This window comes from Triturus cristatus, chromosome 9 (genome assembly GCF_964204655.1).
Source record: "Triturus cristatus chromosome 9, aTriCri1.1, whole genome shotgun sequence".
Taxonomy (NCBI): Eukaryota; Metazoa; Chordata; class Amphibia; order Caudata; family Salamandridae; genus Triturus; species Triturus cristatus.
Genome location: NC_140592.1, coordinates 92,317,652 through 92,343,092, shown reverse-complemented (window position 1 = coordinate 92,343,092; position 25,441 = coordinate 92,317,652). Strand labels below are relative to the sequence as shown.

The 25,441-nt window shown below is 42.6% G+C and overlaps 1 protein-coding gene across 7 annotated transcripts in view; it reads left to right on the top strand.

Moving 5' to 3' along the window:
- The window catches only part of LOC146797467 (protein SSUH2 homolog), a 249,177-nt gene that overhangs the window by 76,984 nt on the left and 146,752 nt on the right, over positions 1-25,441 (top strand). For 4 of the 7 annotated variants that reach the window (XM_085624496.1, XM_085624494.1, XM_085624497.1 and 1 more), the window contains one exon: positions 10,046-10,106. In XM_085624496.1, the coding sequence (XP_085480622.1) occupies positions 10,046-10,106 (61 nt within the window). Of the gene's footprint in view, positions 1-8,537; positions 8,620-10,045; positions 10,107-25,441 lie in introns of all 7 variants that reach the window. The other 3 variants (XM_085624498.1, XM_085624495.1, XM_085624499.1) reach the window with 1 other exon arrangement.

The window sequence follows — 25,441 nt, the reverse complement described above, 5'->3', positions numbered from 1 at the left end:
AGGGGCGTGGTCTCAGAACACCTGTCTGCAACGCAGCTCCCTGGCGCATACTGGAGATACCTGTTGGGCTAGTTGGCCCTCAGGGAACCTCAGTATTGAAGGGGAATTAATTCCTCAACTTACAACTGGCCAGGGGGCGCGTTTGCAGAGTGCTGCAAGGAGGGGGCGTGGCCTCCGGCGCCATGCCGGTCTTTTATTTTTATTTTTTTAAGAGGGAGGGCTGTGTGGCACCCTTTCTTTTTCTAATTTATTAGCCCTGGGGACCCCATCCCCCAGGGCCTGCACCCTAATTTTTTTTGTTGAAAAAAATTAATTTGGCCCTCCCAAGGCCTTGGTCGACCCGGGGACCCCAACCCCCGGGTCATGGCCTTTTTTTAATTTTTTTATTCTTTAGGAGGGGGGCTGTGTTGCCCCCCTCCTCAGGCTACTTATGGCCCTGGGGACCCCATCCCCCGGGGCCGGCCTTTGTTTTTTATTATTTAAAAAAAATATATATTTATAGAAACACCTAGGACATGCTGGACAAACCGTATGTACCTATCACCATGACGATTTGCGTGATATTCATTAAAAGGCGACTATGCATACAATGAATCCACGTAGAATGTATTCACACCGCTAGTGAAGCTCTGACATGTCTGACACCCTACCGTGCCTAATCCCGGCGCCCCCGCTGGTGGGTACTCTCCAAGTAGACACCCTTGTCGTTTATTTATACAAACATGGGTAGCTATTGACGGGCACATTTAATACACATGCACACCAAACCATTCAAAGGGGATTCGACAAAAATTCGACCAAACTATGCAAGAAACCCCCTCACGGTTAATAAAACACACATCCACCGCCGGATGTGTAATACTTTTTATTTTACTCTCTGGAAAGGAGACAAACCTCACATGAGAGTCACAGCGTGCTCCTGGCTGAGCCCAATGCTGTGTTACACCCACCAGTGCCCGCCGAGTGCCACACACCTCTGTGTTGTATTCCACCAGCTAGTGCGTATGCTATGACACTCTCTAGCCCATGTGCACTGTAACACCACCCCGTGAATATATCATGCCACACTTGCCTTCGCACGGGTTATATTGCCCCATCTAACGTGCCTTCCTCGATGCCTATGTTATAAAGCACAGCGCTATGCCATACATATTACAATCTGGGATCCATATCTTTGTCACAGTGCATATGCAATGTTACACTAGCCAGCACATATTTTATATTACAACTTTAGAGACGACTTAGGTTACACAACACTGCCCTGTGCATATTACACTCCAAGGCGCATATCACATAGCAAGCGCTAGTGCCTGTGCTATCTCGCGCTCTCCAATGAATCTGTCATTGCGCACAATGTATTGCATATTATATTTCACGCCCCGGTTCATCTTATATCACACTTTTTGGTGCATAGTTTATACCATATACTATATCTAGTTTTCATTTTCAATCGTGCTCTCAGGACTATGTTCTATATAACACTGCGTCCACCTACCCTTTTCACGGGCATTACATTTTGCGATGGGGGGTGGAGGGTCAGGGGATGTTTCTGCCAAGTGAGCCCGGAGTCACAGTCCCAAACGTCCTCTTCTTCCTGAATAAAAGTGAGATTATGCTGCATACTTGTTCATATTTTAAGTAGTTCGCACAGACACACATTTTAAAAACAATAAAGTTCCTAATACCCACCTTCTATGAACAGTTAGCTTGCTGCCCCATCCACCTCCTCCCTATCCTCTGTTGTCTGAATCCATGGACTAGCCTCCTCCCTCCTGCCATGCATGGTCTGATGTGCTGCCACTGCCCTCCATTTAGCATGATGTATCAGTCCACTCCTCCTGCCCTCCATTGCCCAATTCTATGGCCCATCATTGACCTCCTGCTTAGCCTCTATGCTTAGCTTGCTGCCCCTATTCTCCTTCCCCCTGCCCTCCGATGTCTTTGTGCATGCCCCTGCTCCATCCTTTTTGACCACCATGTTCCATGGACCTGCCACTCCTATCTACTCTGAGTGTTCTGTTGAGTTGCCACTCCCCTCCCACCTGCCTAGCATTGTCAGATGACTGTAACCTGTCCCTGCCACCTCCACCCTGCCTGTCCACATGCCATGCCCCTATCCCCTTCCTCCTGTCCTCCATGGTCCATTTTACTGCCACACCCTTCTACCCTCCCTGGTCTGTTGTGCTGCAACTGGTCCTCCTGCCTGCCCCGCGCGGTCTGTTGTGAAGCCCCTTCCCCTGAACTCTCTTGCCTGTGCCCAGGTCCTGACCCTCCCTTATATCATCCATGGTCCTTTGTGCATGCCCCTGCACCCTCCTTCTTGCCCATCATAGCCATTGTGCTGCCACTAACCCTCCCGCTTGCCATGCATGGTCTTCTGTGCTGCCATGGCCCCTCCCACCTTCCCTGTGTGGTCGGCTAGCTGATCCTGACCCCCTCCCACCTTCCCTCCATGGTCTGTATGTATGCCATCATAGTCTCACTGTTGCTCTCCATGGTGTGTCTTGTTTCTAGTGCCCATCCTGCCTGACCTCCATGGTCATCTTGCAGCTCCTGCCCTGCCCCCTTGCCCCCAGCCCTCTGTTTCCATGTGCAGACCCCTATTCCCTCCCTCCTGGCTTGTCGGTTCCATTGTAATGCCCCTGATCTGTCCCTCCTGCCCTTTATGGTCTGTTATGCTGCAGCTTTCTCTCCTGTATGTCCATTATGGTCAGCTAGCTACCATTGCCTCTTTCCCCTCTGTTGTCTGTTGTCCATGTGCATGGTCCTGTCCCCTCCCTATTGCTTTCTATGGATTGTTGTGCTGCACTCCCGTCCCGCATGCCCTGCGTGGTGTATTGTGCTGCTACAAACCCTGATGCCTTCCCTGTAGGGTCAGTTTGGTGCACCTCTCAATGTCCCTCATGTCCTCTGTTATCCAAGTCCATGTCCCTACCCCAATTCCTCCTGCCTACCATGATCCAATGTACCATACTTGCGAACATTTTGAACTTGGTAAGAGGGAGATTTTGAAATAAAACTGGGGTATTGATTTTCCCCTTTGAGTTACATTGAAAAAGAGAAGATTGTAGACAGGAAACAGATCAAGTAAAGCCCATTTGAGCTTAAAAACATTGGACGTTTCCTGGCTGAAACGGGTCTGTTGGCATGTATGGTTTTATGACCACTGCCTCTTCCTTCTGCCCACAATGGTCTATTATATTGCCACAGCCTCTCTTGCCAGTCCTGTATTGTTGGTTTGTTGCCCCTGCCCCCCTTTCCACTGCCCTCCATAGTCTGTTGTGCTGCCACTGCCCTTCCTGCCTGCCTAGTGTGGTCAAATTGTTGCCTCTGCACTCTCCTACCTGCCTTCAATTTTCAGAGTCCGTGCCCCTGGCCTCTGCCTCTCAACAGTATCCCAATGAACAACTAGATTGCTAACATTCTATATTTATTACAAAAGTGTGGAACGCCTGACGTCATCTTGATGTAATCAAAACTGTAATGCCTAGAGCATTTCCTTTAGAAATTACATATATGAGAGGGTCTTATTTGCATCAAAATTATGGTTAGTGCTCTAAAAAACTAAAATGAGGACATATTTTCTGAGTTTTCAAATAGCGACAAAGAACTTTTAAATGATTTGTAATCTTAGTTTTTTTATCCAGTTGACCACTTGATTAAATGTTGCATCCAAGGGGAGAGGGTGTGGTGTTACTTCCAGAGCTGCAGACTTTGCAACTGGGGAACCAGGTTGGAGTTTCTGCTTCAACTCAACATTCTGTGATTCTGGTCAAATCATTTAATCTCCCCATGTCTACAACCAAAATGAATTTGATCTTGTGTGATGTAACCAATGCTCATGTAAAGCACCCCATTACCTGACAAGTCTGTACTATATAAAACTGCAAATACACAAAAAATAAGTGTTTTGCACACTTCTGTCATTGGGCTACATTTGGGCTACATCTGGGTGATATTTGGGCTACATTTGGGCTACATTTGGGCTCTTTTGTCTCTGGTGGCCATTTTAGGAGATTTATTTGTTATGAAGTTTCCTAATTTCCTCATTTACTGCAGTCTCCTCAGTAGGAAATGCTTTCAGTTTTTTACTTTGATTCCATCAAGAAGGTATTCAGATATGTCACACATTTGCCATAAATTCTGAATGTTAGCACTCTAGTTGCTCATTAGATCACTGTAGTAAAGCTACTGCTCACCACGGAAGTCTGCTGCTAGTATTAGAAGTGCATGTTTCAGTCTGCATATCAGAATTTTTTAATGAAATAGAAGAGAATTTGAGAAGTCACTCAAAATGTGCCCTCATTTTTCTTTCTTCAGCACTAATCATAATTTATATGGCAAAATGAACCCCCTCATTTTGTTCCTTTGTAAATTAAATGTTTTAAGTGTTACCACTTTATTCCAATCAAGATGGCTTCAGGTGTGCCAGACTTTTGTCATAAGTAAGACTGTTAGCGCTCTAGTTGTTCTTTAGAGCACTCTGGGAAGCTGCAGTAGAACACAAAGGAATCAACTGACAGTCTCTGCTTGTTGGATGTACATGTTTTACTGAGAATGTCAGACTTCATTCTTACATGACTGAGAAAGATAATGTGAATTTTCAGAAAATATGCTCTCAGTTTAGCTTAAAGATCACCTTCCAAACCTCTGTGGGAAAAGCATGAGAAAATAGTTTTCTCTCAAACATGGTTCATGATATCACAGCAGAAGGCTTTTTCACATGGTAAAATCACCTTAGAACACACCACAATTCCTAAAATGAGTATGGTACCATCAACAAATGATTTATAATGTAACTAAAGTCTTAAAACCTTCTATTAACTGCAATGCTTTTTAATGAGGTGCTATCATGTATATTGGTCCCATGATGGCTGCCAACACTTCTTGGATGAAGTACTGACAGCCAATCAGATCTCACGATGAGATGTGTGGTTAGGCTCCGCCCAGATATATATGTGATTTTACTTTTGATTTTCTCAGGAACTACTGAACAGATTGACACCATATATGCAAAAGGCACATGCCTGACCTGAGGACTACCTCTTTGCCAAATTTCAAGTAATTCTGTTCAGCCGTTCGGGCTGTACCTTCGACTAAAGGTCCTATGGGAAAATGCATGGGGAAAACGCATTTTGGGACCCCCCCTTTTTTCTCAGCGCCCGCTTGACGGATCACCCCGAGACTTTCAGGGTAGGAGCTGAGCGGAGCGCCCCATTAGTTTTGAAAATTTCACGAAGATAAGTCAACCGGCGTCAAAGTTATTCAAAATAGAATTTTCAGATTTCCTATGGGAACTCGGTCCTAACTATAACTATCTACTGGCGACCGCCAGTAGATAATATATATATTTAATGTATATATACATATACATACATATATATACACACATGTATATATAAATATATAATCAAATATATATATATATATATATATATATTTTACTGAAAAACAAAGGTTAACGTGACCTTATAGTTAGGTATGGTAATAATATTTTCGCATAAATTAAAAAAACTCAGAAATTTGCTGAAAAAAACAAAGGTTAAAGTGATGTTACGGTTAGGTATGGTGATAGGTTCTTAGTTTACATTGAAAAAAACGTGAAAATTACTTAAACTACAAAAGATTAAAGTGATATTACAGTGAGGTGTTGAAATAAGATACAATTTGATGTTTAAAAGTACAAACAACTGACATTTTCCAGTTACAGTTCCCTGAGTTAACTATAATATGCACCCCTCCCATGCACTGCTTATTACCTCATATTTTACATCAATCCTGACATGTTAAATTACATCAATTATGACATCACTGGTGACACCTCAAATGACATCATTGATGACTTCACTGATAACATGACAGTTATATAATCCATTCAGTTACTGAGTGTACACGTGGGTCAATAGCATGGAAATAGCACTTGCCACGGAAGCAAGTGTGATTCTGCATGATGAAATGTATCTGGTGCGCCATTTGTAAATCACTAAAGTTGTTGGCACAAGTATTACTCCATGTTAAAAAAGGTAAAGGCTGAGAGGACCAGATGTGAGTTGCAGAGTTATGTTCGGAAGTATGTTGAGACTTAAAGTCAAAGCCTGTGCTAAAAAATATAAAAGAAAGGCCGACGCTTCGGTTGACAACAGATTATCCACCAGTGCATATCTAGGAACTTGCTCTTCATAAATGATTATAATATAGTAGCATAGGTAAATTATACGTAGCGAGGTTTATAAGGTTTGGATGTTTATTTCCAGACCTTTGCTGAAGAATGTGAGCCATTGAAAACTGTTGGCTCACAATATTCTACTTAACTATGGAGTGTTTCTCATAGGGCCTGACAAAAGAAGAATTTTTAATAGTAAACACATACCTATCAACCTTCAGATGTAAAATTGTGGGTCAAGTGAAGTCTCTAAAGGGTAATCCTATTAAGGTGAATAGAAAATTGGTTAAGGTGTTGCCTTTTAAATTACTGCAAGTCCACAAACCATATAATGCCGAGTCATCATTATCATTTGAGATGTTGTTAGTGACGTCATCAGTGATGTCGTTTAACATGTCATGAGTGATAAAATATGTCATAAGCAGTGCATGGTGGGGGAGCAAGCAGGGGCGTAGCTTGGTCAATAAGACAGGAGGGTTTGAACTTCAGATTTTTTACACTCACTCTGGCCTATCATGTTCATCATTAAATGGGAAGCAGCAGAGTAAGGGCCAGTGGAAAGGGAAAGGAGTGGATTATGAGAGGTACTTAAAAAATTGTATTTTGTAAAATAACCATGTTTTAAGACCTTCAAAATAGAGACGAAGAGTGTGTGTGCGTGTGTGTGTGCGTGCGTGTGTGTGTGTGATTTGTGTGTGTGTGTGTGTGTGTGGTTGTGTGTGTGTGTGTGTGTGATGTGTGTGTGTGTGTTTTTGTCTCAGTATTTAAAAATCCCCAGTGAAATCGAACAGACATCTTACCATCCCTGACTGAAAGCACCTGCACCCAACTATTTGTTAAATAAAAGATTTATTAGGGGGTGTAACAACCCTGTGCAGCTACCCCCCTGAAACCAATTCATAGTTATCTCAGTAAACTAAAATCAGTGAATCTCAGTGTTTTGTTTTAGTTTTTAAACATTAGTTTTTACCTTTTGTCAACACTAAACTATAACATCACTTTAACTTTTGTTTTTTTAGTTATTTTCTGGTTTGTGTTTATCATATTCAGTCAAATTCCCTGCTGCACACAACCTTTGACCTTGATGGACCATGCACAGATCCTTTGCATGCATCCAATCCCCCACATGTGGTCAGTGCCCAAGCATAGTATTAGTACTTTAAATTATTAATTTTTACATTTTTGTTTGTAGGCATTGGCAGAACTCAGGGAAGGCCCAAGATCCATGAATACTATGACAAAGATGTGTTTTCTGGAAGGAGCACCACAGGGGCCTTGGTCAGGGTAGGTTCACCCTGCCCCTTATGCCCTGTTTCTTTTTATTCTTCCCAACATGGTGCTTAGCGCACTATGGGCCTCATTACAATGTCGGTCGAAAAGCATTCTGACCGACTCCTTGTCGGAATCATATCCGACCAACTCGGGTTCGGGGAGTCCGACTGACCAATTACTATGTTTCCGAACACCGTTCGGTCGGACTCCCATTGACTTCAATGGGAGCCTGTGTTCCGACCGACAACACAGGCTCCAATTGCAAAAAAGGGGTGGTTGCACAAAACCTTGCACCCTGCTGCAGGCACCTCATGGTGCCTACCACACTCTGCATGGCTGGAAAGAGGGGTCCCGTAGACCCCAACCGGATGCCTCTGGGTGAAGGGGAGCCTGCTACGGGTCCCCAAAGTCAGTTTCTGACAGCTGTTTAGTGTTGGGCAGACCGATTCGGAAAGGCTGTCCGAATCCGACATTGTAATACGCCAGTCAGAAACGCGGTCCACAGACCTGTACTATTAGGCTCCGACCGACTCCGAGTCTCTGACTGCCGGTCAGAACCGAGTTGGAAAGACCGAACGGTTACCTTTCCATCGTAATCGGTCGGTCGCAAATGTTTTTGAGTCGGTCGTAAACATAGGTTCCAACACGGGTTAGGAAAATCCGAATGCCTTTCCGACCGACATCATAATCAGCCCCTATGTTGGGTAATGTGTGCTACAGTAGAGATGGTCGTATTATGGTCAGCCTATCAGAATGCAGCAGATTTGTGACCCCAGGGCAGGATTTGTGAATCTGCAATGGCTGAAGGAAGAAAAAACTCTTCAGTCAAATGGGGTACCTTTATGTTTTTAAATGGAGTCGTGATTCCTCTGTGGATTTGCGAATCCATGGAGGGACTCTAAATTAACGGTTCAGATATTAATAAAATGTAAATACTTCATACCCACTTCAAGTACCATTTTATAAACTAATTTCTCAAAAAATACTAAATATATTCACACCAAACCAACAAAAGCACAATGCTTGAGCAATGTTCTACCTTTTGTGGCAAATGTAATATAATTCCATGCAGCTGTTTTTTCTGTTCTGTTTTTTAAAATAGGAAAATACACTTTTATGAACCCCTGCTTTTTCTTTGCACCTGTTCGATGGATCCGCATGAATCTTGCCACGAAGATCCCAAGGTAGATGTACACTTTTTTCAGAAAGTTTCATGCAGGTTCAAATGGCACCAAAGTTATTAAGAAAACATCAATTGTCCATTCCAATGGAAACTCTGACCTAATCACATCAGTATAATATATGTTGATATTATCATTAAACAATACTCATGGTAGGAGAAGAGATCTAAATTGTAAATGATGCTTAGCAAATCATTTATGTGACTTGAAAAAGAAGAGCAGGTAACTGTCAAAATTATACACTAAATCACTGGAGTCACACGACATATTAATCACATTGCTTCCTGGAGAAGGGGTTTAGATCCGTTTTGCACATATGGAGCAACAACAGAATTGATGTTATTTTATTGATGCTGCATACCCTTCTGCACCTCCCTTGCTTTTGCAATGTTGTTTGATTCAATGACGATGGGCTGTGTAATGTCTTCCCCAGCCCGGTAGCATGTAAAAGAACTGCTCCACACACAGAGCTCGGTTTAAACGTCTTTATTTCTTTGAGTGTAACCGTTAACTGAACTGACTGTCACATACTGCATCATGAATTTTTATTAACCACACCCAATCACTTACATCATTATACTACGGAGTCCTTTAGGGACCATAGCGTTCCCCCTCTCTGTAACACACACAACACTACATTTACCCCTTTGTTAAATAAAAAGTACAAACAAAACATATATACATCATAACGAAAGTGCATACAAAACATATGTACATCATAATTCCTAAATGAGTCATCGAAGAGCTCAAACCAATATTCCAGACCTTGTTGCGACACAGGAGGCACAGGAGAACCAACCGCAACAGACACTGGTGATCCAGACATAGATGTAGTCCTGGGTCTCTCCTGCCCCTATGATGAAAGAGTCTCACTCCAGATGTCTGGAACCGACGGACTCCAAGGCAGGTGCTTGAAATGTGACAAATCCCTCGCATTGGACCTTCTAGGATGGTGAGCAGTCACCATGTGTCCATTACTAGTTACAACTATAGCGTCCTCCCCAACCCAGGCACTCGCCGATGACTACACCACACACGGAGGATAATTTTACACGTCTTTATTCATCAGCGTGTAAACACAAACTCAACATTTTAAACTTGCATTCACTTCACTACGTTTTAACACTAATTTTACAGGTCTATGAAGTCCATCAGGAGTCAAAATGGTTCCATCATTTCTAACTCCCAAAACACTACATCTACTCCTTTGTGAAATAAAAAATGACAAATGTTTTTCAAATATTTACAGAATAATAACTCTTTAATGAGCTTTCGCAGCACTCTAATCACCCATCCTGATCGTGTCATACTGTTTTATTTATATTCCCCAAAGGTAGTAATGTAATTATTTCCCAAAGGTAGTAATGCAATTTGTTTTCTACATTTGAAGAGGTTATTTTTAGATCTTATTTTTCACTGTTTTTTCTAGTATCGCCTGGAAAGCTACATAGAGTCTAGGACCTTGAAAAGGAAAAGTGAACCATATTATGGTGAGCTAATCTGCATGTCTTTCTTTCGGTATGTCTGTATGAGTGCTTGCTCTCTGTATCTGTCTTTTCTACCGGCCTGCAAACTGCCTTCCAAATCCATTCCTATGCTTCCCCTTTCTCCATTTTAATCTCTTATCTGTCTGTCTTTATATCTAAGTTGCTTAAACTTACATTTAAATCCTTTTTTCTATTATTCAAATGAAATGCATCTACATGCCTGAACTTCTACAAACATGATTTCATTTAGGTGCTAGCACAATGTACAGTGATGTTCCTGACACCAAGAATAATATGTTCGAAATTTTTTCCAAGAGATCAATAAATCTAAAGTTCTGTAAATGGCTTCAATATTGTTGGGCGCTTTCAAATTCTGAACTCCACTCTTCTCTCAATTAAATAGAAAGCAACAAAAGAAGTCTTCTACTGAAATCACAGTGTTCCTCTTGCCTTTGCTAATGGTATTTGGGTCTCGCCTACACAGTGCATGTGGTGTGCTGTGAGACATATTGTTGTACAATTCAGTTGGCTTACATCCCATCCACAGCATACCATTAGTTGTTTTAGTTGTCACTCTCATTTTGCAATCTTTTAATTGCCTTGTTCTCATTGGCTTCTCTCTTCTCCCTAAAGCATTGACCAAGTACATGTGTTCATCCGCCACCTTCATTCTTCCTCTTGTTAAAAAAAAAATCTGTATTATTACTGGATATGCATTGTGCTTTCCTACTTTTCACACATGCATACAGCATCTTATTTATGTTGCTATCACCATATCTGCTGTCTCTATTGATGCTTTAGTTGCTTTCACCCACAACTGTACTACTCTATGCCACCCTACGCCAATGTACTCTATTCCAAGGCACTCCTCTCCACTCTACACCACTACGCTACACTCTACACCACTACACTCTACTCCACTCCATGCCACTCAACTCAACACCATTGCACTCTATACCACTCTACTGTACACCTCACTATTCCACACAATGCCACTCTACAACACTGTATGCAACTCTATTCTATGCCACTCTACTCTACGTCACTCCACTCTACTCTTTGCCACTCCACTCTACACCACTCAGCTGTATTTTGGGCCACTCTCTGATACTCTACTCTATGCCACTTCACTCTACTCTATGCCATTGTACTCCACCCCGCTCTACTCCAATCCATCCCACTCTATACCTCTCTACGCCACTCTATACAACTCTATCTACCCCACTCCACTGTATATGGCCACTCTACTCCACTCTATGTCAGTATATTCTACTTTATTCCACTCAACACCTATCTACTCCACTCTACTTCACTCTACATCACTCTGCGCCACTCCACTCCACTATGTCACTCTGCTCCTATCTACTCCACTCTACTTCAGCCTACATCACTCTACACCACTCTACTTTACGCCACTGTACTCTACACCACTCTACTCTATGCACTTCACTCAACGCCAGCCCACTCCACACAATGCCACTTGATGGCACGCTATAACCCTCTCGGCCACTTTATGCCATTGCACTCTACACTGTGCCCTATGCCACTTCGTTCCACTCTACACCACTTCGCTCTGCTCTACACCACTCCAAATCAATAAATACAACTGTACCCTATGACACTCCACTCTGCTCTAATCCATGCCACTCAACAGCACTTAGTGCCACTTTAATCTACACCACCCTACACCACTCCATGCCACTCCACTCTACTCTATGCCACTGTACCGTACGTCACTCCACTCAATGCCACTCTATGCCACTTTACTCTATGACACTCGACTCTACGCCACTCCACTCTACTCTATTTCACTCTGCCCCACTGAAATCTATGCCACTCTACTCCATGCCATTCTACTCTAATCCACCCTACTCTATGCCACTGAATTCTATGCCACTCTATTCTATACCACTCCACTGTACTTGACTCTCTCCACTTAATCCACTCTACACCTATCTACTTCAGGCTACTTCACTTGGGACCACTCTACTCCACGCCTCTCCACTCTACTCCACTGTACTCCATGCCACATCACTCTACGCCCCCCCACTCGAAACAATGGCACTCAACGGACTCTACGCCACTCTATTCCACGCCACACTATGCCACTCTACGCCACTGTACCCTATGCCACTGTACCCTATGTCACTTCACTCTACTCTGCACCACTCCATGCCACTCAATACCACTCTGTGCCACTTCTCTCTGTGCCATTCTGCTACATGCCGCTCTACTCCATGTCACTCTACTCAACTCTACCTACTCTATGCCACCCTTCTCTATGCCACTATACTCTACAGCAATCCACAGTTTGCAACTAGACCCCACTATAAATCAGTCTACTCCTCACCACTCCACTCTGCACCACTCTAATCTATGCCAATCCACCCACTCCTCTCCACACAATGCCACTGTACGGCACTCTATACCACTCCAATCTACTATAGGTAGACAAATAGACAGACATACAAATGGAGAGATAAGGTTGGATAGATAGATAATTAGATAGATAATTAGATAGATAGATAATTAGATAGATAATTAGATAGATAATTAGATAGAGAGATAATTAGATAGATAGATAATTAGATAGATAATTAGATAGATAATTAGATAGATAGATAGATAGATAGATAGATAGATAGATAGATAGATAGATAGATAGATAGATAGATAGATAGATAGATAGATAGATAGATAGATAGATAGATAGATAGATAGATAGATAGATAGATAGATAGATAGATAGATAGATAGATAGATAGATAGATAGATAGATAGATAGATAGATAGATAGATAGATAGATAGATAGATAGATAGATAGATAGATAGATAGATAGATAGATAGATAGATAGATAGATAGATAGATAGATAGATAGATAGATAAATAGATAGATAGATAGATAGATAGATAGATAGATAGATAGATAGATAGATAGATAGATAGATAGATAGATAGATAGATAGATAGATAGATAGATAGATAGATAGATAGATAGATAGATAGATAGATAGATAGATAGATAGATAGATAGATAGATAGATAGATAGATAGATAGATAATTAGATAGATAGATAGATAGATACTCCTCACCACTCCACTCTGCACCACTCTAATCTATGCCAATCCACCCACTCCTCTCCACACAGTGCCACTGTACGGCACTCTATACCACTCCAATCTACTATAGGTAGACAAATAGACAGACATACAAATGGAGAGATAAGGTTGGATAGATAGATAATTAGATAGATAATTAGATAGATAATTAGATAGATAATTAGATAGATAGATAATTAGATAGATAATTAGATAGATAATTAGATAGATAATTAGATAGATAATTAGATAGATAGATAGATAGATAGATAGATAGATAGATAGATAGATAGATAGATAGATAGATAGATAGATAGATAGATAGATAGATAGATAGATAGATAGATAGATAGATAGATAGATAGATAGATAGATAGATAGATAGATAGATAGATAGATAGATAGATAGATAGATAGATAATTAGATAGATAGATAGATACTCCTCACCACTCCACTCTGCACCACTCTAATCTATGCCAATCCACCCACTCCTCTCCACACAGTGCCACTGTACGGCACTCTATACCACTCCAATCTACTATAGGTAGACAAATAGACAGACATACAAATGGAGAGATAAGGTTGGATAGATAGATAATTAGATAGATAATTAGATAGATAGATAATTAGATAGATAATTAGATAGATAATTAGATAGATAGATAATTAGATAGATAGATAATTAGATAGATAATTAGATAGATAATTAGATAGATAAATAATTAGATAGATAGATAGATAGATAGATAGATAGATAGATAGATAGATAGATAGATAGATAGATAGATAGATAGATAGATAGATAGATAGATAGATAGATAGATAGATAGATAGATAGATAGATAGATAGATAGATAGATAGATAGATAGATAGATAGATAGATAGATAGATAGATAGATAGATAGATAGATAGATAGATAGATAGATAGATAGATAGATAGATAGATAGATAGATAGATAGATAGACAGACAGATAGACAGATAGAAAAAGGAAAAAACAGAGTTTCAGCTAGTAATAGAATAGCCTTCTGTCTATATAAAAACTACCTAAGAGAGCACTGGTAGCAAATTAGAACGCCAAACAAGCAGGATATACAGATTACATTGGTTTTCAAGGGTAACTATAGTGCGTTCATTGTTGTAATGCGAGCATTTTGTATTATATTTGTGGATGCACAAGCAGGCAACACACATATCAGGCCAACAGGCAAAACAAATAAATGTGCACATACACAACACACATAGAAGCACACATTCACATATGTTATAAGTAGTGAAGCTCAGATTTAACAGTCTGACACCATAGACTGCCAACTATGTCCAAGACATGCAGACTAACCAACATTAACTCTAAACAACAGAACTGTCTCTCCTGCGACCATGTAACTATCTTATAGGCTGTTCGCACAGAGTAAAGCTTATTTTAGGTTATGTAGCTATGGCTGGTGTTAGTTCATACTCCAACCATCTGCATTAACTCATATGGACAGCCCTATTGATCTCACCTAACTTCTTTTAATCAAATCTAACATGAATATATGGACTGGTTAAAGCACGAGGCAAATCCCAATGTTCAACAATAAGTAACAAGTAGTGGGTTAACTCATTAACCCTCGGTTCGTTGATAGTATGGTAGGCACCACAAAACATTTTAGCAGCTCATCAGTAGTAAGCGCTACGTAAATTTTGTTACAGTACAACACACACACCTCAATACATTCATAAACTAACAGAGCTCATGTGGAATTTACACATACAACATTGCTAGACAAATAGACACTGCATGCAGTGTGCAGGAGGAACAACAAGTGACTAAGCCTGGGCAGAGTTCACGGAATTCCGCTAAAGTAACTCCACAAAGTGACAAAAAAACTTTGCAATGCTACGCGGAGTTTCACAAGTGGTGGAGTGCGTTAGGATCATGCCGTTCGCACTGATTTTGAGCGCCGGGTGTTTGTCCTGTGCTGTAAAATCATTGCGTATGGCACCGTGCTGCTCGAGTAGATTTTCTACTCGAGCAGCAGCTTTCTCACCGTGAACTGAAGGTCTCTCAATGCGAGTGGTCACGACCCACAGCGGCCACTCGCATTAAGAAATCCGACTGCCAGTGTTGCAAAACCTTGCCAGGAGGTTGATTTTCCTCACTTGTGCTCGTCAACCAGACCTTAACGAGCGCGAGCAAGTAAAAATTTCACCAGTTTTGGGGAACTCTGCGTGCTCCGCAGAATGTGGAAAACTCCACAAACTCCACAAATGTAGCGGAGATCACCACCCAGAGTTACAAGTGACATAAACATGAACAGGAAATAGAAACATGAAATAAAGTCACAAATCAAGTTAACAAAAAATATTGCAATGACTTGTTATCACACAACTGTGCCATTAAAACAACATTAATCATGACCAATATAGTGGAAAGGCTGTGAGATATATATTTTACTGCATGCATGTGAACTATGGTTCACATGTTTTTGTATATGTGTGGTGTTCACTCAGGAAAAGCAAGGGTCATCACCATGGAGCTCCCAGTAAACCATGTTCAAACAGGTTTATTTACTACAACAACGCTTGCTCCTTGAAACAGAGCATACATTCACATCTTCAAACTCAGAAGTCTACAATTTTTGTATTGTAACATTAGTTTGACTCTTCAGTGCAGCATTGAAGAGTGCTGTACGTCTCATGTTTGTGACTCTTGGCGGGAGCAAAAAAAACAAATTAGGGGCGCACTTTATTGCCCTGAAGTGAAAGGTAACATTCAAATAGAAGCTGAGATTGGTGTCATTACCCTGCTGTTAATAAATGCCAGTTGTGGGTGCCTGTGATCTCACATGGAGGATGTTCAGTAAGTGTTGATGAGCAGTACATTCAACTCTTGCTGCCCCAGCCACACTTTAAACAGGTATTTTCAATGCAATAAGTCTCGTGATTGCAAGAGTTAGAGCTATTGGCATTGTAAATGTTTTTTACTTATGTGTTTTGGAGTGGAGTGGAAGTATGCGGCTTGCAATGGAATTATGAGTTATGTTGTGCAGTTGGATAGAAAGTATGTGGTATTTAGTGTATAGGAATTAAATGGAGGGGGATAGTGTGTTATGGAGAGAAAATATGTTGTATTGTATTTTGTGTTGTGGAGTGCTATGTAGTGTAGTTTAATAATGTGTGCTGCTTAGTTTTGTGGTGTGATGTAAAATTATGTCATGTGGATTGTATGCACGAGGTGTTTTTGGAGCAGGGGTCACAAGTCATTCAGCTCGGAGTCAAGCAGCCATTGCAGACTGAAGTCTAGTAGTGCTTAATCCTTTATTGTTTAAATATGTTTCGAACTTGCAAGTCACAGGTTTGAATTTGGACAGAGACGACTCAGGCTTTCATCCTTCAGATAATTTGAGTTCTGTTTTTGTTAGCGCCTCTGTCTACTGCAAAAACAATTGGAGATAGTTACTATATTAAAACATAGGGGCACATTAACAAGGGCTTTAGCTTTAAAAGCTTTAAAAGCCAAAGAAGCGGAGATACAAATGTCGCCCTATCAACAACAGGGTGCTAACATGCAAAATCGCATGTTAGCACCCTTTTTCACTACGCTTCCCTTTGCATCTCTAATAAGATGCAAAGTGGGCGTTCCAGAGCAAAATAATAAGAGAAATGTCACTAAGTGACATTTCTCCTATTATCAGGCTTCACGCTAACCCTGTTAGAGACAAAAAAAGCAGCGCTATCCACGGTTAACGCGGCTTTTTTAAGTCTGCTAATTTTCAGATTTAGCCGTGTAATCCAATGAGAGGTGGATTACATGGCTAAGTCCACCATGGGCTATCAACAAGGATATCCCTATCCTTGTAGTTTTATCGCTGCATAACCAGCGATAACCTCCCAAAATGCCGCTATCGCTGGATTTTTTATCGCCTAGGCGGTTAGCGTTGTTAATAACGCGATAACCAGGCAATATTATCCAGCGATAGCGGGCGTTAAAAAAATTAACGCTAAGCGCCCTTAGCGTTAATTTTCCCTGTTCCTTGTTAATATGCCCCATATGTTGTTACAATGATGTTTTATTTTGAGTATGCTTGTTATTAAACTTTTCACCAGTTCTTCCTTAGGGCTAAAAAAACTGGAGTATGTTTACATTCCTTTATTAAGAAAGGTGCCTTCATGTTACAGCACTACAAGGTATAACAACATTGGTTGTTTAGAAAATGCCGATCACAAATGTGTTTGTCTTCCAACTCCCCTATAACAGGATTGTCATTATATAGCTGAAAGGTATTTTTAGTGGACCTGTTGGGAACTTGTCTGTTCGAGCCACGAATTAGAAGGATACTCTGTAGCAGGCACGTCATTTACAGAATGGCATCGAAATATCTAGCTGAAATGGGGTTTGCTCGCACGTCTGAGGCTAGCTCAGTCTGTGCCGTTTATGCAGAGGCCAAAGAACCTTGACTGGATGGCCATAATATAATTATGTGAAGTTTGGTCTGGGGTAGAACTGAAGAACCCACTTCTCGAGCGCTCCTCTGCTGTTGACTACTACACCTGATACAGCACACGGGGTGACATTACCTATTTTCGTCCAACCCCTCTTGATGACGACATAACAGGTGACTTGAAAGTTACTTGATGGTCTGTTGCACTGGATTATGTTGTAATTGCGGTTGTATAGTGCTTTGTTCCTAGTGGGAGGCATCGAAGCGCTCGACCGGACAGATAGGACTCTAAACCTCGAGAGCGTCATGGTAAGCCCTGTCTATACAAGCATTGAAAATGCAACAGGTCTCGCCTTTTATTACGTTAAAGTAATTTGCTTTGCTATACAATACCATTAGCAAAGAAAATGGCTTTAACTTAATCAAAGATGAGACCAATTGCATTTTCAATGCTTGTTTTATTGCTGCTTTTAGGGCCAAAGCGTCATCCCCAAAAGGAGCACATTAACAGCATCTTGTGATTCTGGGCAAATCACTTAATCTCACCGTGTCTCCAAGAACAAATAAATGTGTCCTTGTGTAACGTAACTGGTGCTCATGTAAAGCGCTCCCATACCTTTGTGTTGAGTTCACGCTATATAAATCTGCAATATAACAGGCACTTCTTTATTTGCTAGGCATTGACAGTTTGGTGGCATATTCCTCCACAGTATTGGCTTTGCCAGTGCTTTTTTACATAGACAAGGCATGCGACAACGATCGCATCTTCTATGAGTGACACTCTCTGAATTGTTCTTCCCAAGCGTCAGTCAGTCTAAACTCCAACACTTTAAAAACTACAAATAAAGCAAAGGTTGTCGCTTGTGAAATAGTGAATTAGTGTGAAATGCAGCGAACGGAACAGCGCCGCAAGTGTGGGGTATGTCCTGCCCGGAGGAGCGCATGCACTGGGGCATGGAAGGGGTTAACATTCATTCCAGAAGTCCGGATACATGTGCTGATAATATGGTGAACTGTAGGAGACGTGCAACGGCTTCATTCCGGGCTTTGAAGACGGCATGCATGTGCTGGTAACATCTTGCGCTGAGGGTGCCATGCAGTGCCGCATTCCTAGCTTGGAAGAATGCATACCTCCGCGTCTCTTTCCAGCCATAGGGCCACTTTGATTGCCCGTATGTTTTGAATACCAGCAGTTCCAGCTGCTGCTTGCTTGGGCTCCTCACCACTGACATTTGCATGCATTTGGCAGGGGTTTGGTTGCACGCATAGGCGACTATGGTAAGCTTTCTTCTCCCAGGAAGCTAGGTCGGTTTCAACCAGTAACTCGGATTACATGACATGTGCAATGGGATGCAACTATCTACCCAATAAATCCCATCCAGAGGGATGCATTCCTCTTATCGCCCTGTGAATATGCTCACAGCGTCGGAGCAGTGCTGTGTGCGGTCACTCACCCTTCAAACTGTTGTGTTGACATGGAGCTCAAAAAAGACAAGGGAGGTCAGCCGGGCAGGCGCGCAGTGCACGCGCGTGCGCATGGCGGCGTGCTTTTACTTTAAACTGTGTTTAAAGTGAAAACACGCAGTGAAAGCACGCATGTTTAACAAGATGGCGGCAGACTGTCCACTGTCCTTACATGCATGCGCATGCTGTTAGGTTTGGACAAATGGCGAGAGCAGCCATCTTTGTCCATCCCTGCGCGTGCATGTAAGGCTTTGGCAGAATCGATTGCAAAAGGTCTCTCTGACGAGAGGAGCGCATGCGCTGCTTTTCGCAAGGCGAGACCTAAAAACCAGCAAGCGACGAAAATCGGGTATCAAGTTCGACCAAAAATGCTAATTATTGCGGTGTTGCAATTTTTGATGCAAGCTCACAAGTTTCCAGAGATAATTTGTATTAAATGCCTGAACAAAATAAAGAATTCTAAACATGATTATACAGATGCTTTAAAATTGTTAACCATAATACTACTGTTCAAAGCAAATTATATCTATTTCATGTATGGGTTCAGCTCCACTCTGAAAGAGGGGACAGTTCGGGTTCAGGGGGTTGGGAGATGTTCAGGATGACTGTACGGCTGGGCAGCACAAGGAAAACAAAGGCTTTAGAATTGAAAATTGTGATCCGAAGAGTTAAAAGCATGCAGACGTCAGCATGTTGTAACTCTTCCGATCACAGCAAATAAAGTCTGTCCACCACCATGCCTGGATTTCCTGGAAAGTCCCCAAGTAGACATCTGAAGGCATGGGTGCGGAGGGTGAAGAAGGTTTAACCTTCCAATCAGAACACAAAGCACCGGCAGCAGGCTCCCTATGTGTACACTACGGAGAAGAGATGGGGCTGCAAGAGGCCTGTTTATATTGTAATTAGAAAAAAGTGTTATTTATTACTAAAAAACAAAAATACCACACGATTAGAAAAGAGAGAGGAGGAATGAGGTGATCAATAGACAACAGAAGGGGGGTAGGAGCAAAGTCAGCACAGCAACTAGTGACACAGAGCTTGGAACACAACCAGTAAACAAAGATAAGAACCTGAGGCAAAAGAGAAAGTAGTGCATCAACACTATATATGGCCTGTGGTGAAATAATCCATGTAAGAGTGCTAGTCTGCAGGGCGCACAAAACAGGACAAAGTAAAGCTTTTACCTACCAAACCAAAGGAATTTTCAAAGGCTGCAGAAGGAGCCAATGAAAGTGATGGGCGTGCGATGGGCATGGTGCATGCCCCCAAAAGTCAAGAGATAGTGCGTGCACTGCCTAGGCTCGACCTAACAAAAAAAGTAAACAGTGCAGTGCAGCAGTTACCCTAAGGTCACTATAACTCGCGTTCCTGCCATGCACAGTGTTGTCATCAATGATGTAATTTCAAATATTGCAGGGATCTTATCAATAATGTCATAGAACATGTCATATGTAGTGTAATATGTGGGATAATTAGCTGCGCACGGCAACGGCGCAAGGTATTGTCACCTAAGTGCACGAGTTAGAGTTACTAAAGATAACTATGACTGGTGAATTCCAGTCGTTTTTTTGTTTAAAATGTTATGTTGTCACTGAAATTTTCACTTAACTATGACATCACTTTGCATTTTGTTTTGTTCAGTGAATTTCTAGGGTTTCTTTTTTACGTAAAGTAATATTTTATTACCATAAATATAACCAACCCTAGAGGGTAGCCAACCAACGGCCGCACAAGTGCCGAAAGGCCTGGCTTGTGGCAAAGCCATGCATGCAACCCTTTGCTAGCATGGACTCTATGACATGTATGGCCTTCTGCCATGCACAGCATGCAGTTGGGTTTGAAGGTGCTAGCTACACTCAGGTAGACTTACTGAATTTGCTAAAGAGTCACAAAACCAAAATATAACAATTATTGACAAAGCCAACAGGTTTTGCCTATGCAAAATCAATTATTTCGTTCTTTTAGACATGTTGCATAGCAGTCTGAGCTACTTATCAGTATGGCTTAAATTAAAAGCAGAAAAAAGCCCTATGACACGGTAAGCACAGACCACTTCAGAGCGCATTTTTTTCCCCTTAAGCCATGTTGCACAGCAGTTCGTGCTGCTGTGTAATATGTCTAAAAAGAATTTGAGGAAGCCAAATAGCTCTTGAGAACGCAAGTGCTATTTGGCTTTGTTAATGCTTTTTATTGTGGGACGGAGGCTTGGAGAGGGTAAGAGGAAGCCTGTTGAGGGGACAGAAACATAACAGCCATCACGAGAAGGGCAGGGGGCAAGCAACACGAGGGAAGTGGGGAGAAGGAGGAGGAAAGGAGTAGCAACACAACTGACAGCTGGAGGAGGGTGGGGGACATTGGAGCAAGAGCACGGACGGTGGGAGGAATGAGGGTTATGGACTGCAGACACATGCACTCTTATAGAAAGCATGAAAAACAGTGTAAAAAAAGATTACCTGCAGGAGTATGCGGCCACAGACAGGGAGATGTACTTGGTCCTAGCTCCATGGCAGGGACAAAAACTGGAAGCACCTGAAGGAAGCAGGAGGGACTAACAAATAAGAAGCAAGGAAACGAGAGTGACACCTAAGCCAACTAATGGTAAGTAATGGGCAGGCTCTAAGCTAGTTTTAAGCTTTTATTTTTAGTTTACAAAAGATTTTGCCAACAACGCATGCGCTGTCTCAGACAAAACCTAAAACAACAGCAACACATTATTTCACCACCTGTTATCCTACTAGCATAGATGATGTACACAAATACACTGATCCTACATGACACAAATAGTCAATGTGCTGAAACACCCAAAGTTGACATAATTTTTGCTCTTGCCAAGAATTTATCACTAAGGATGCAGAGAAAATAGTAAAAGCATTTGGAGAGGATCAGCAAGGCATTTCTTTCTGCCATGTCCATGAATGTGCTTCCGTGGCATCAGGATAGGAAATCATTAGCATGTGGGAGATACTGATTGGTTGAGAGGGCCAGGAATGTCATAAATTGCAAATATTATCAACAGCAGCACAGCATCCAGTAAATTGCTTCTGAGGCCAGTCAGCACAGACAAGGTGGCAGAGGGGTTGCAGACCTTGGGGTATATTCTCAAGAACACATCACAGTCTATCGCGGGAAAAGAACACCATGTTAACGTGGTATTCCTAAGCTGGCGGCACCATGCGATAGTCCCATGACAACATGTCAAATGTCCGCGATAAAGTCAACGCGACGCCACAAAAATGCGAAACACGAATGCAAGAAAAGCTGCGATGAGGCCAATAGCAATACAAAAACCAGCAAAAACCAGCGACAGGCCTGCAATTCCCATGCGCCATGCGGGAAAATGCACCATAAAAGCAGAGTACAAAAACGGTGAGATGACAATGTACGAGCACAACCCCACATCCGTGACGTACAACAAATTACCATTGTCCCGCATCACATAGGCATCTCCTCACAGTCACAATGTACATTGACATGCAGTCTGCATGTAAACTGCAAAAACAACAATTGATGGACAGAATGCATAACAATGTCATACATTCACCCCAGTACAGAGATCTGGGCCTAAATCCATCGTTTTTTTGCTCACCATGCCCTTCCAGTTTGAACCCAGCCATATGCAAATCAGTCTTGGCCCTGTGCCTCATGAGAACAGTCCAGCCCGAACTGCCAAGCCAGATCCTCCTTGGACTGGAAACAAGCATCCTAGGACCGGTTTCGGGGTTTCATCCCTCTTCAGCCAGGATAGCTTGATTCCAGTGGCATGGAGAGCACGGGACTCACGTCTGAGCATACCCGTCCCACTCGGGGTGACAAATGCAAAAACAACAATTGATGGACAGAATGCAAACTGCGCCAATGCAGACACATGCATGGAACACGCAGTGAAGCCGCATCTCCCATTCACATTGCAGAGGGACAAGCAACCCCTCCTGCAGACAGACGTGTCATGATCATGATCAATCAATCATGACAGCGTGGACGAATGTAGGGGCAGTGACTCCCGCTTACGTACATGTTGCACATGTTGTGGGACTTGAGTCACAGGGGGCATCCCTGCATCATGGAGGTACATAACTGACCCCACAAGGAGCCCTGTTGTCACCTGTAAGTCACAAATGGCAGCCAAAATGGAATGATTTTGGACACATGTGAAACGCCGAAGTGTGGGATACCCTACTAACTGTGACACACAGGATTGGCAGTTTGAATACGTGACACCCCAAACAGCCCCTCTGCACAGAGGTGACACACCCAACATCCATGAACACATCATAAAATCGTCATCAACACATGTCGCACTCACACCTATCTGAGTGATGTGCCTGTACAGATGAGTGACATGCACTTAGTGAATGTAAGTTTGGAATGCATTTATTTGCACATGCCATGCCTGTGGTTATTCTGTACTGTCCCATGAATGCCAAGGACAGTCACAATGTGACGTGATCATCAGAAGAAATTTGCAATGATGTTGTCCCTGCGGGCTATTCCTGCTGCGGCTGCAGTGGGGCGTGGTCCACCTGCCTCATACTCATCTTCATCGTCCGGTGCCTCTGGAACTGGTATCCATGTTGCCTTGCTGCATACACATATGTTGTGCAACACACAACATTTATTTATTTATTGGTTTTATAGAGCGCCTGAATCACCCCAAGAGGAGTATCTCTGCGCTTTGGGCGGAGATACTGGCGGGCTAATGGAGAATGTTAAAACAGGGAGGACTTAAAAAGTTTCCTGAAGTGCAGATAGTCAGGACATTGCCTCAGGTGTGTGGGAAGCTAGTTCCAGTACAGGGGAGTGAGGCAGGAAAAGGATTTCCCACCTAGTCTTGCTTTCCTGACCCTGGGGACTTGGAGAAGTGATTTGTTGCCTGACCTAAGAGTCCTAGATGGGCCTTAAGGCTTGAGCTTCCTGGAAATGTAGAGAGCACCTTTTTTTATGCAGGGCTTTATAGACTGTGCAGCAGACCTTGAATTTGACACGCTTGCTTATTGGAAGCCAGTGAAGTTTGTAGAGCAGGGGGAGGGAAGGGGTTTTGAATGGGGAATTTGTGATGAGTCACGCTACAGTATTCTGAACCACCTGTAACCTGCTGAGGGATGACTCATTCGCAGAGACCAGGAGAACATTGCAGTAATCGAGACATCTCATAACCATGATCTGCATGAGAGTTTTCCGGGTATAGTCAGGCAGGAGAGGGAAGACTCGTCGTAGCAAGCCCAACACATAGAAGCAAGTGCTGGCAGTGTGGGCAGCATGCTCCTTTAATGTTAAGGCACGGTCTAGGCGAATGCCCAAGTTTTTAACTAGGGGTTAGGAGGAGAGCCAAGAGATGCCGGCCACCAATCTGGAGACCAAAGAAGAGGGGCATCTCCAAAAATCATTATCTCAGTTTTTCCTGCGTTAAGTTGGAGAAAATTACTTTTCATCCAGTCTGCAATAGCAGTCATTCCTTCAGAAAAGATGGACAAAGAGGATTTGTCGAAGGAAAAGAGAAGCTGGGTGTCATCAGCATAAGAAATAGGCAGGAAGCCACGGGACCTGAGAAGGTTGGCCAAGGGGGCAATGTAGATGTTAAACAATGTAGGGCTCAAACAAGAGCCCTGAGGGATGCCCTTGGTCAGTTCCCTCGTCTTAGACCGAAAAGGTCCCGGATTGATGGTCTGAGTGCGGGAGGACAGGAAGCTAGTCATCCACTGAATGGCAGGCCCTCTAAGTCCAATCTCCTCCACTCTCATACACAAAATCTGGTGTGACACAGTGTTGAACGCTGCAGAGAGGTCCAACAGCACAAGAATGGTGGAGTGGCCACTCTCTAAGGTCATTCTGATGTTATCCGTGACCTCCAGTAGAGCCAACTCCATATTGTAATTGGGCCTAAAACCAGATTGAGAGAGGTCCAGACAGCCATTGTTTTCGACATGGGCGGATAGATGTTGATTGCTATATTTTTCCAGGATTTTGCTTGAATGAGGTAATAGGGAGATGGGCCGGAGATTGGAGAGTTTTTACATAGGGGCGTTAGGATTTTTCCGAATGTGGATGACCTGTGCCCCTTCCAAGCCCGTGGAAGATGACCCTCTTTCATGGAGAGGTTGAGGATAGTGCCTACTGGCGAAGACAGTTCATTTGAAAGGGAGGAGGCTACTTTTGCTGGGATGAAATCCAGGGGAGAGCCAGATTTAACTGAATGGATTAAGGCGGCTGCCACCTAATTTGACATGGGAGGGAAGCTAACAAGCAGTTGTGGGGAGGTAAGAGCAGGTGGGGCAGGAGAGGGTGCAATCAATTGTTGGCTCCCGGGGGAGAGATCTTATTGTAGATAAGGTCAATATTTTGTGAA